This window comes from Maylandia zebra, linkage group LG23 (assembly GCF_041146795.1).
Source record: "Maylandia zebra isolate NMK-2024a linkage group LG23, Mzebra_GT3a, whole genome shotgun sequence".
NCBI lineage: Eukaryota > Metazoa > Chordata > Actinopteri > Cichliformes > Cichlidae > Maylandia > Maylandia zebra.
The window spans coordinates 24,233,452-24,245,788 of NC_135188.1; the positions used below are offsets into that span (position 1 = coordinate 24,233,452).

A 12,337-nucleotide genomic window follows, 5' to 3' on the forward strand; every position below is an offset into this window, starting at 1 on the left:
GACTGTTTCATGGTTAGATGGGGACATTTCAGGTGTTTCAGGGGCATTTGTAGCACAAAAAACAAGACAAGTTGCTTTGTCAGGATTGCCACTCCAGGCCCTACTACTCCCCTGTTGTGTTTTCAGTGTTTGAATCATGGCAGCACTGTTATTCTTTTCCGTACTGTGATTGGGTGTCTTGTAGCACACTGTGTGTATTGTGTAGTGAGTGAATGGGTAGAGTAGCAGCGACATCTTATTGTGATCAAAGTTGCGTTTATCGACGGTTGGGTAATCTTTGCTTTTCAGTCCCTTTATGGTGACGTATTTCTGTGTGTTTTGCGTGAATGTGCGCACGTGAATGTGTGTGTGTGTGTGTGTGTGTGTCTCTTTATGACTGACTGCATCAGGGTGGCCAGTGTGCAGAGCGAACCAGGTCAGAACCTCCTGATCCAGCCCCCGTTAGGAAGAAAGCGAGGACTCAGACAGGTGTGGACATCACCTTTTTTCATGTGTCCCATGTGTCCATGTAACTTGATGGCATTGAGTATGTGCTATCTTAATTCACATTTAAGCAAATACATTACAAGAAAATAGAATTTAAAAGTATTTTTAGACACACACATAAAATAAAAGAAATTCACTTCAGTTCAGTTTTATTTATATAGCGCCAAATCCCAAAAACAGTTGCCTCAAGGTGCTTTATATTGTAAGGTAAGGACCAATACAATAATACAAATAAACACACAAAACTCCAACAATCATACGAGCCCCTGTGAGCAAGAGCTCAACTGTGGGAAGGAAAAACTCTGTTTTAACAAGAAGAAACTTCTAGCAGAACCAGGCTCAGGGAGGAGTGGCGTCTGCGGTCGGGGTTGATTATCAATCAAGTTATCAAAATAAGCCACCCTAAAAATGCTTAAACAATGTGGGGATAAAAAAGACAAAGTCTTTGAAGCAATATAGATTTATATTATTTTAATATATTTTTCATTTTATATATTTATATTTTTCAGACGTCTAATAAGTTTGTTATATTGTTACAATCACTGTTGTGGTCATTTTAATAATATATAGAACTTTCTTCTGTATTATGTTCATGTTTATTATTATAAATCATTATTATTATTTTTTAAATAGATGTGGAAATGTATTTATTTTAAATAATTCAGTCATTCTTGGGTTGTGTCCCGTTACAGGTGTTACATAAACCTGTTTTTAAAAAGCATTTTATTTACTAAAAAGACGAGGAAGACATCACACATAGGCGCTACAATACAGTGGGCAGGCTAACCATCTTGTGGATTTTCTTAAATTTCCCGTAGATGCGACGCCCCCTGCTGTCCATTCCAAAAACCGAACCACGCGGTCGATCTGGAGCGAGGCTTTCTACAACGCGCAGGAGCATCCAGCCCAAGAACAAACCACTGGGTAACAGCACACATGCTTTCATCTGTCTTTTCTTAGATGAGGGATGATGAAAGCGCATCATGTGTTTTAAAACTCTGAAACAGGATGCGTGACTATCTTTAAAAGTAACAGCAAAACTCACCCTGCACTTCAGATCAAGCACACAATCCAAATCCAGACTTACAAACACTTATACCTGTAACAATACTTTATTTATTGTCAGTGTGCTGACTTGAACTGACCCGTCCTCCCCATTCACGACCTCTGTGTTTGTTCCAATGCTGTTTGCTGTACCACCTGCCACCAGACTGACTCTTCTCACTCTGTTCTGTCTCATGCTTTTGTTTCGAAATAAAGAAACTTTATTGGACTGTGAAGGTGAGACACAACTCGTAACCCTTCCTCTCCACCCTGCAACGGCTCGTCCCTTTTATCTGCAACCTCACCCAATAGGACGCTCTGCATGTCTGTCTTGCATTACCCCCCCAATCCCCTGCCTCCCCCTCTCCCATCCCCTCGCTGCCTCCACTCTCTTTGGTGGTGCTAATGTGTTAGCGAGTCGCTAGCTGGCGCTATCGTCTCTGTTTTGACCACGTGCGCATGCATGTCTGCCCACAGCGCATGGAGACCAAAAGAGGTCAGTCACCTTTACAGAGAATCAAGGCCAGCAGGCATCCACGGGGGCAAGCAAGCCTCCAACTCCCAGCACTGTGGACCCACCGGGCGAAGGCAGAGGGACGAGTCCTGCCCCATCAAAGTCCCCAACCCTGGAAGTACCCCCCACCTCTTCAGCCATGATCTTGGCTGACCTGCACGGACCTACAAATGCACAGGTAGGACCAGCTGAAGGAGGAAATGCAGAATGCTGTGGACATTAAATAAAATAAATAAAACTATAGTACTAAGTGTTACCTACATTTATTTCATCTTCTTCTTACCATCGCCATGTTTTATACCATGTCATGTTGTGGTATAAACAATACAATTGAAGTACTTACATAGTTGGTTCACTAAAAAAATCCTATTTTTTTTTTGTAGCAGTATCTACTGATTTATATTCACCAGCTTTTTGATTAGGTACACTTTGCTAGTACTGGGTCGGACTGCCTTTTGTCTTCAGAACCACTTAATTCTTTGTGGTATAGATTCAACCCAGTGGTGCTCTGGATTGAGATCTGATGACTATGGGGGCCGTTTGAGTACAGAGAACTCAGTTTGAGATGATTTTCTGTTTTTCAGCTCATCCCCTGTAAAACTCCAGAGATTTTACGAAAAATCTTAGCAGTTTCTGAAACGCTCAGACCAGCAACAACATGCCACATTCAAAGTCATTTAAATCACCTTTCTTCCTCATTCTGATGCTCAGTTTCAACTTCAGCAAGTCGTCTTCACGATGTGTACATGCCTAAATATAAAGGGTTGATCGATTAGATATTTGTGCTAGCAAGTAGTTGAACAACTGTACCTAACAAAGTGGCCAGTGAGTGGACCTAGTATTGAGCCCTGTGGCACGCCTTTACGGCCTTCAAACCAGAATGATGACCATCTGCAGCTATTCCTCTAATTTTAAGGAGATAAAAATATAATTTTATGTCATTTATGTGTGAAGTAGCCCTTTAAAAGCTAAACTACAGGAGCAGGTGTATTCCCACACAGGTCCCTCAAGCATTAAGCAGCAAGGAGAAGAGAGAGCAGTGGGGGCTACGCAGCAGCCTCTCCCCTCCCCCATCCATCTCCCGGCCTTCCACTCCAACACCCCCATCCCGAACCTGCTCCCCTCTCCCCCTCTCCAGAACCTGCTCCCCTCTCCCTTTGTCCCGCACCTCCTCTCCTCTTCCACCGCCACTCCCAGTGCTGAGCACAGCACCCGCTCCGGGTCCACCGCCGCCACCTCCATTACCACCAACTCATCTTGCTGCTGCTCCTCCTCCTCCACCACCCCCGGGGCCTTCTAGGATCAGAGAGAGCCCCGGGGACGAGGACACAACCGCCCTGCTGCCGCGCAGCGACACCCTGCTGCACCTCAGCGAGGACGACGGCACCGAGAACCCGCTTCTCACCCCGCTGCTGTCCCCTCCTCCCCCCCGCCGGTCGCCCCGCCGCTCTCCCCTCCCCCTCTCACCCGTCGACCTGGACCTGGATGAGTCCCACGTGTGAGAGAGGTGACGGATGGATGTTTTTTCTATCCAGATGCTCTATAAAACACAAAAAGTAAAGTTTTTGGTTTTACTGAAAGTCTTAAACAGTTTGAAAGGACAGGACTGTTTTGACTTTACGTCTCCTAAATGAAGAAAACTCCTTCCTCTGTCTGAAATATGACAAATCAGAGTCACTCTCTTATCTTCTCTGTCCTCAGACTGAGGGCTGAATGTATGTTACAGCAGCAATCGACATAAGGTCTCATCTCTGGTCCTCACCAAGAGCAGAAATGTTTTTTCAGCAACGATATCAAATACCTATTTAAGATAAGAGAAAGGATTATTTAACTCAGTAATGACTATTTAAAATAGAAAATATGTCTATATTGAAAAAGGAGATGATATAACATGTGATGTGGTGCAGATTTGTATAAACGTTATAAAGAGCCATTCTAAAGATAAAGTGAGTGACTTATCTTAGCACCTTTATTTGAAATGGAGTAAAGGGAATAAATATATAACACAGCATATGTATTTTAATCACATAGAAGTGGAGTATGACATGTTGTAATCCAGAAGTCTATGAGATTTTATATTTTAGAAAGAGATGTTTTTTTTCTGTCATTTGCACTTCAAAATGTTCATAAAGTCGAATACACGTGTTTCCAGCTAAAACTCCATCATGTCCAGTGCTTTGTTAAGTGATGATGTTTGTAAAGTAAACATCTTGATGTGGATAAAAACTTTTCCATCAACTCTGCTAAAAAATAAAAGTTTAGGATAAATCAGAGACGCTCAACAGGATAACCGAAACAAATTCAACACAATTTTGACTTTTTGTGGTTTTAGCGTGGATGCAATCTGAAAGGCTAACGCTAAACTGTAAACATGGTCACATGACTTTTTCATGTGAGAAGATGTTGCGCCGTCTAATCGTGCTCCCTGTATTACAGCACAGTCTCACAGCAGCTTATGAAGTAGTTGCGACCTTTGTGTTCATGTATATGCACCTCGTATTTTCACGTTTAAAAGGAGAGAAAAAATCCACAGTTGCACAGATTGACAGAGTTACATGGATGTGAGAGATTACTGGGGTTGCAGTAGTTGGAGGAATGGAACAGATTGCAGAGATGGGAGGGATTGCAAGGGTTGTAACGGCTGCAGGAATAGGAGAGACTATGGCACGGACCACAGTGTGCACCATAACTGGAGAGAAAATCATGGTGACCAATCAGGAACTTTGTATGGTAGACCCTCCCACAGCCTCTGTCATCCCAGGCTTCATCTTTGGGGCCTGGCTGTGGAAACACAGCAAAAAACCAACCAATTCCCCTTTTAAATGTAGAGACACTACATTTGAATGTGTTTTATCTGTTTGTTAGTTTTAGGAAGAAGGCAGTAGATTGCGGCTTCACCGGTAGATAAATAAACCAACACCGGTTGTGCTATCGCCATCATCATGCAGTCATAATGTCCTACCATTGTCTCATTGAGTTCAGCTCTAACTCTAAAGTGTATGTTGTGCACAATATTTTATTTGGGACCAAAGACTGTATCTTTACATAGCAGTTATATATGTAAGAAAAAGGCATATAATATTTACAGAGACACTTGTCCTGGTGTTCGTCATGCTGTTCTGTTTGTGTCTGTGATGTCTTCTATTCAGAGCAGTGGGGACGGGATGTCTCTTATCTTTATTGCAACTGTGACGATGCAGTAGATAGACGTTACCTCGTTTCTCATTTCATGCCTTAACAGAGACGTCTGCATACATCGGTTTATTTAGTCCACTGAGAACCTCATACCTCCAGGAGTATCCACTGAAACAGTCCCGCAGTAACGTCAGGTTGTTTTCTGTCTGCCGTGTTCGTGACACTCAGCTGCTTGCTGTGGCCTCCACACTCAAACCTCTCTGTGTGCTGTCAGGTCACAGAAGACAAAACTTTGTGCCATAACTCACACCAGTGCACTGTGAGTGTTTTATTGTTGGCTGCTTGTCTTTCTTTTTTCTGTGTCATGATTTGTGAAAAATTATGTAATCATTTTGGTTACGCAGAGACTCAAGTTACGCAGAGGGAATGATGCATTTCTTAAAGGGGGTTGTCGTTGTGTCGTCTAAATCCACGCAGCTCTGCAAATTCTTCATTTGATGTTTCTAAATGCATATCACGCCAAGCCTAATGTAAAGACGTATCGGCATATTTATTGTTGAGGGTCGCTGGGTTTGTCACTCCCTTTAAATGTAACATGTCTGTGTCGAATGATGTCTTCTTTGTGCAAAGATTAAATAATAAAGCTTCATTATATCAGAATATTTCCTAAATATCTAAATAAATGGATATTGTTTACACTGTTTTTCAGCTTTGTCTGGGGGTTTTTTAAATGGAGGTTTCTGTCATTTTCAGTTCTTGCTTTGAAAATAGCTCAGCAAGATGACTGACAACTTTTTTAAATAGGGTCAGGTTTCTTTCTTTTTTTTTTTTTACAGTAGCTCTGAGAGGTCAAACACACTGCGACATAAGAAAATAAAAGCATATATAATATAAAAATGCTGCAAAAACTTTAAAAAAATCAAGAACAGAATGGGTGTGTTTTTGGGGAGACAATAACGTGACAGAAGAGCTAACAATGAACAGCTAATGGAAAACGTACTGACACTATTATATTAATCATATGTTTAAAACACTTTATGTTCATCTTTTTATTCCTCACAACATCAATGAATCCTCTGCTTCTTCTAAGCCTGTGTCACTGTAAGCCTACACTTGTTTTTGGTTTCTGTCACTTCCGTAGCTGGTCCGTCACATTATTGTGTCCCCAAAAACACATCCATTACGTTTTGTGATATTTTCTTCTATTTTTCTACTTCCTTCGTGTTTTATTTGACTTTTGCTGAGTTTTTTTCTACTTCTATTGTGGTTTACTGTTGTCATTTTTTTTAAGTTCCAGTGTGTTTAACCTCTCAGGGTCATTGCATTTGTTAAGGGAAAAATACAATCATTTAAAAAGTGCACTTTGAATTTACTTGGTTAACCTCTCTGATATTAAAATTTATAGCATAAGCGTGAGAAATGTGCAAAAAATGAGGAATCAGAGAGGGGGCAAACTTTTTCACAGTATGGAATTTTATATTGCACAACTTAATGACATAAACAGATTTAAAGTATAACATGCCCACTGATTAGTACGACATATTTATTATTGAAATGTCAACAGTAAAATAGCTATTTACTCAAGTTTAACTAACAATCAGTTCATTATTAGCAGTGGTTGTTATACGGAGTTACCCACACAAATAGTGATATACACAAATATGCTGCTGTTACAGCAGAGCAGATATTTCTCTTAAATAATGATTAAAAAAAAAACATGTAAAATGTGCTCTAAGCAGCTTGGTGGGGATTAATTGTTTTCTGACTCAAGGTAATTGTAAACATAATGTTTAACTAGCTGTGAAGTAAAAGGCATTTGTTCATTTTATTTTGCATAACAACAAAAGTAATCCAGAAATCAGGCAACATTGCCATTACCAATGTGCATCATTTAATATAGCAGAAGTGCTGAAGACTTGAAAATGTAGGAAAAAAAGATAAACTTAGCATCTTGTGTCCAACATCGGTTCAGATGCATGTTTATCATTTTCACCGAGTCTGGCGCCATCTGCTGGTGCTGTTTCTTCTTGAGTCTTCACCCTGAACAGGTCCCACCTCTCTGGGAGGATCCCCTTGTTGAACAAGAGCGATGTCGCATAAGAAAATACCAGGATGGTGACCAGAGAGGACAGCATGCAAGTGGTCTTGAAAGGCCAGCGCTGCACATAAACACCATCCTCCAGAGAGCAGCCAGGGAAACGCAGGATGGGGGGAAGGTTGAACACCGGCTCGCCACACAGCACTCTCATCACAAAGGCAACAACGTAACCTGCCACAGCCCCGTAGGCATTGGATGATCCGACGAAGAGGATGCAGATCAGCTGGGGGAGCATGACGGTGTAGGTCAAGTCAGAGCTGAGGATCCAGAAGGCCAACGTTCTGCTGTCCAGGTAGGTGAGTGAGGTTCCTACAGTCCCTACGACCACTATGGAGAGGCGGATCACCCACTGCAGCTCTTTCTCTGATACCTAAACAGAACACCAAAGCTCATTTTTCCCAAAATATCAACACAAACTTTTAAGAACTCCGCATTCTGACCGACTTTGTTCCTACCTGATGCCTAACGAGGGTGTAGATGTTGGTGGTGAAGATGGAGGTTGCCGCCAGCAGGCACGAGTCAGTGGATGACATGGCAGCGCCGGCGATGGCTCCCATGGCGACAACGAAAACAGCGGTGGGGGTAAGATGCAAAAGGATAATGGGCAACGCCATGGCAGCCTCTCCTCGCTCATAGGGTGAAGGTGAGCCATAAGAGGTCAGGTTCCAGTCTGAAGCATAAGAGAAAACATTATAATGTTTAAAGTTACTGAAATATGAGTCCTCCTGCTCCTTTCTGATCTCTGGATCATCTGAATCATTCTGCTGAAGGCTCATCGTGTATGGAAGCCCCTTTTTGCCAGATAAAATATAAATTCAAAATAAAATCTATGAAAACTATTTGGATGAGTAAAAAGAATATTAGTTAAGTTTTATGTGTAGTGTTTGAATTTTTTTTAGTAAATGATGTGCAGAGGGAAAAGGGTGAAATGGAGGCAGATGATCCGCTGTGGGGACAACTAAAGGGTTTAGCCAGAAGAAAGAAGACGTCAGGTGTACCTGTTGATGCTGCAACAGCTCCGATCAGCACAGGTGGAATTCCCAGAACAATGACCACACCTGCCGCTATGAAACAAATCATTCTGGCCGTGGCCGTGGAGCTGGAGGAGAGTGTCCTCTGATAGAAGTCCTGAAACGCCAAATTTCCAACACTCTGAAAACAAAGAGCAAGCCCACAATCTACTATGTTCATTTTTTTTAAGCTACTTTTTTTAAAACCGAGAGATTTTCTTGTGTTTTAGTAATTACCAGCATAAGAACTTATTGCTCACAGTTTGTTTTTAACAAATAAAAACATATACAGGGCCAAGAGTTTAAAAGCAAATCACACTCATGATGTAGATGTCTCAAAATGCCTGAGGGCAAGTATTGATTTTCAGCTTTGTCCTTGCGCACAGAGATTCCTCCAAATTTTCTGATTCCTTTGATGATATTATGCACTGTAAATGAGGAGAGATTTAAAGTTTTCATAATTTTACGTGAGTAAAATTTTTCTGAAATTGTTCTGAAATCTGTAGACAGGTTTTTGGAAATTGGTGAACCTCTGCCCATCTTTACTTCTGAGAAACTCTGCCTAACGAGACTTTTTTATACCCAATCACATTACTTACTTCTTGCCAGTTAACCTAATGTTCCTCCCGCTGTTTCTTTTTTATTGTACCTCTTATTTTTTCAGCCTTTTTGTTCAATTTGTTTATTAGCGACATATCAACTTTACACTTTATTTGATATAATCTTTTATATACAATGTTTTTGTTTTAATATAAGGTTTCAAGGACTTCAGATCTTATTAAATCATTAGAAACATTTTACTGTTATGTCATCTCACCATTGCGAGAAAATTATCGATCCATATCCACACGTCATCAGGCTCAAGGCGGCCGAGCCAGGGCGCCTGAAATGTGTGGTTGAAAGCCGTTTGACGGAGGTCGGTGTAGACATCACTCGCCAGAACGAAGGGAGCACACAACCACTGGAAAAAAAAAAACAGAGTAAAGCTTTTGAGAAACGAATCTGCTTCAACTGTAACGTGCACTCTTTCTTGCGAGAGATAACTTTTACCTCTGGCGTGTTGGAAAAGCAGTCTTGTTTATGTGTTGTCACATTAAACTCACCAAGCTACAAAACACCAGTGATAACTGGATGACATCAGTAAAAGCAACTGAATAGAGACCTCCAAGAACTGTGTAGACGATGGCCACCGCAGCAGAGATCCAGATGCAGAGACTTAAGGGCAGATCGGAAAAGACGGAAAGTGTGACTCCTGTTGGGAGAAAAACACACATAATCGATACCTCTGAAAATCATGTTGACCATTATAAATATTTAAAGATACTCATGGCAAATACAGGCAATTAGAAGTTTTAAAACCTTCCAAAAAATAACAAAATAAGAGTTAAAAAAAAAAACAGAACACCTGTGTGTTGTATTGAAGAGACGGCAACTAAAGTTGAATGCTGTAGTTTGTGTAATACCAGTTTGGACCACTAGATGTTGCAGGCGAGCCAGTGTTACTGGTGAATACGCTCTTTAAGTGGGCAAATCCTTATGAGGATATAACCGTATTTAAAATATGAAGTTTAGAGGTAACTGGTAAAATGCTGCCCCCTGGTTGTGAAAATGTTTGGCTAAATTCTGCAGGGTAACTACAAAAAGCACCTTTAGGCAACACTTCTGAAAGGAAGTGTTTGTGTGTTTATATTACCCAAGGAAATCAGCGTGACAGGAACCCACATGACTTCACTTATGAAAGGGATGATGGCGAGAAGCCCGGTCAGTGTTGTCCCATACTTCCTCTGAAAGGGATCCATCATGGTGATGTAATTTTTATCCCGCATCGGCTTTGCGAAGAACAGACCACCTTTAGCAAAAGAGACAACAATCAAAGCAGTGCCGAAATTAGATTTCAGGTTATGTTCGATTCTTGTGGTTAAGAGTTTAGTGATCGCTGAGGAATGTCAAGGTATTCAAAATTTGCCTTTAAGAGAAGGGGACAGTTAAGAAAAAAATCTTAAGTAATGATAGAAGATAAGGACATATCCTGTATGAGTGGATCTTATTTTGAAGAAAATAGCCCATTTTAGGCATATTTTTGGAGGTAAATACTCCTCTGTAAGAGGTTCTTACCGATGATGAATGAAACTGATATTTGTAGAGGAATGAGAGCCCAGATTAACCCCTTTGTGGGGTCATAAACAGTCTCTGCAACTCCAATGATAAAGGCACCTCCAACCCAAGTAGCTGCAGCCGATCATACAAGACAGAGCACACACAAGTCTCACATTCATGGTACAAGTTACTACTTTTATAAAAGCAAACAGATATTGTTTCATTAAAAAAAAACAAAGCAAAATGTGTTTGAAGTTAGCACCAAATTACTGATCACACACTTCTACGTGAACTCACCTGTCATGGTGAAGACGCCCACTGCCAAGGTGACCCTCCGATTAGCCAAAAAAGAAACTTCCACCTGTCCACCAGCTGAATTTTTCTCCATCTTCTTAGATTTCAAAAAAGCCCAGATCCCAATCCCCAGCACCAACAAATAAAAGATGACCATCGTTATTAGACCAGATATATGGAGAGCCATCGTGAATTAAAATGATAATAATGATAAGTTGGAGCTGCTGAGACTTTTCCTGGTGGTTATAGAAGCAATAGAAGCTGCTCTTCAGCCGTGACGGAGGCCCTGAGTGAGACGCAGGGAGAGGAGAATAAAGGAAGCTCGCTGCTCACTACAGGGAGGGTCAGACTGATGACCTTCTTCACACTGTGTAGCTGTATCAGACTGTATCAGACCCCCCCATCCCAACCACCCACACACACACACACACACACCCACCCACCCCCCGCGTACACACATCTGCACCACTGCTGTCCAAGGATGTGCTTTGTAATGCTCTAAGCTTGTAAAGATTATCTTCACAGTATGAAAACTTCAGCAAGGGTTTAAGCTATGACTGCTCAAAGCATCATGTTAAAAACAAAAGAAATCAGTTTAGACTTGAGAACAGGAATTGTTGATCTTCACAAAGCAGGAGATGGATATACATAGTTATAAAGAAACTCGTTGAGAACCACTGAGAACAAACAGAGGTAAGAAGCAAAAGATTTCAAAGACTGGAAAGAAAACTAGTGAGAGATGTGTCTAAAGATCTCAGAACAATTACCAAGACACTTGTGAATGACTTGTCCAAGTCAGGAATTGTAGGAAAATCACTAGAACCCTGCACAGACTGAGAAAAACACCACTTCTGCAGAAGAAACACATTCAGGCCAGACTGAAATATGCTAAGGACAACCCGATTATGATGCATACTGGAAGCACATCGGCACATGAGACAAAGCTAGAGCTGTTAGGCCACAGAGACACTGCTTGTGTTTGGAGAATGAAGGCAGAGGTGTACAACCCAAAGAACATTGTCCCCAGAGTGAAGCATGGTGGTGGGAGTATTATGCTGTGGGGATGCTTCAGTGTGTCTGGGACTGGGATTCTCATCAAGGTGGAAGGAATCATGAAGATTTTGCTGTTGTCTGCTGACGGGGAGCACCAGTGCCAAAGATGCCAGCAGGAACAACAAAGCTTGGGAAGGGCAGCCAGTCAGAAGAAGATGAGCTTGAAGGGAGAGGATTAAACTGCTTGTTATAGAGAATGAAGGCCCAGAATAAGATAAATGAGGATTATTTTAAACTGTGAACCATACCTAAAGCTATGAATGCTTGTTTCCAGCACTTACAGTAAATAAATAAATACGAAAAACTTTCAGAGGGTTGACAGTTGACAATTTGAGTTATCATCAATTTAGTTACACAACTCAAAACTTCGAGTTACTTCTGAGTGAGTCAAAAATCCAAGTTTTCACACAAAGCGGCTCGAGTTAATTCAAGACCAAAACAACAGAGATTAAAAAGAAGAATAACAGAATCCCCTTAAATAATATTTGTTTACTGCAAACTGTGGGAAAAAATGTGCAACTAAAGTCTGAAGTTGTTTTGTTAGTCTGCCACACACTTCACACTGTGAACTTTTTGTAAAAGTCTTTTATTACCGGCATATCTCTC

The 12,337-nt window shown here is 41.2% G+C and overlaps 2 protein-coding genes across 6 annotated transcripts in view; one reads left to right on the forward strand and one right to left on the reverse strand.

Moving 5' to 3' along the window:
• Nucleotides 1-5,882, forward strand: part of unc80 (unc-80 homolog (C. elegans)) — an 84,145-nt gene extending 78,263 nt beyond the window's left edge. For 3 of the 5 annotated variants that reach the window (XM_076880221.1, XM_012922262.5, XM_012922263.4), the window contains 5 exons: nucleotides 390-468; nucleotides 1,305-1,410; nucleotides 1,747-1,767; nucleotides 2,008-2,222; nucleotides 3,046-5,882. In XM_076880221.1, coding sequence (XP_076736336.1) covers nucleotides 390-468; nucleotides 1,305-1,410; nucleotides 1,747-1,767; nucleotides 2,008-2,222; nucleotides 3,046-3,546 — 922 coding nt within the window. In that variant the 3' untranslated portion in view covers nucleotides 3,547-5,882. The remainder of the gene's footprint in view (nucleotides 1-389; nucleotides 469-1,304; nucleotides 1,411-1,746; nucleotides 1,768-2,007; nucleotides 2,223-3,045) is intronic. The other 2 variants (XM_076880223.1, XM_076880222.1) reach the window with 1 other exon arrangement.
• Nucleotides 5,883-6,631: 749 nt separating this feature from the next.
• Nucleotides 6,632-11,030, reverse strand: LOC101472576 (high-affinity choline transporter 1-like). Its single transcript, XM_004562585.3, has 8 exons — nucleotides 10,682-11,030; nucleotides 10,403-10,516; nucleotides 9,981-10,136; nucleotides 9,391-9,539; nucleotides 9,105-9,248; nucleotides 8,276-8,429; nucleotides 7,733-7,947; nucleotides 6,632-7,647 (listed from the first exon to the last, which is right to left on the reverse strand). The coding sequence occupies exons 1-8, from the start codon at nucleotides 10,863-10,865 to the stop codon at nucleotides 7,123-7,125; spliced, it is 1,641 nt and encodes a 546-aa protein (XP_004562642.2). The 5' UTR covers nucleotides 10,866-11,030; the 3' UTR covers nucleotides 6,632-7,122.
• Between the last annotated feature and the right edge of the window lie 1,307 nt (nucleotides 11,031-12,337).

Coding starts and splice junctions, on each gene's coding strand:
- LOC101472576 (XM_004562585.3), bottom strand. CDS start 10,865: ATGGCTCTCCATATATCTGGTCTAATAACGATGGTCATCTTTTATTTG. Junction 10,137..10,402: donor ATCAGTTTCATTCATCATCG/GTAAGAACCTCT, acceptor CTTTTGCTAAAG/GTGGTCTGTTCTTCGCAAAG. Junction 7,648..7,732: donor ACACCCTCGTTAGGCATCAG/GTAGGAACAAAG, acceptor TGTTCTGTTTAG/GTATCAGAGAAAGAGCTGCA.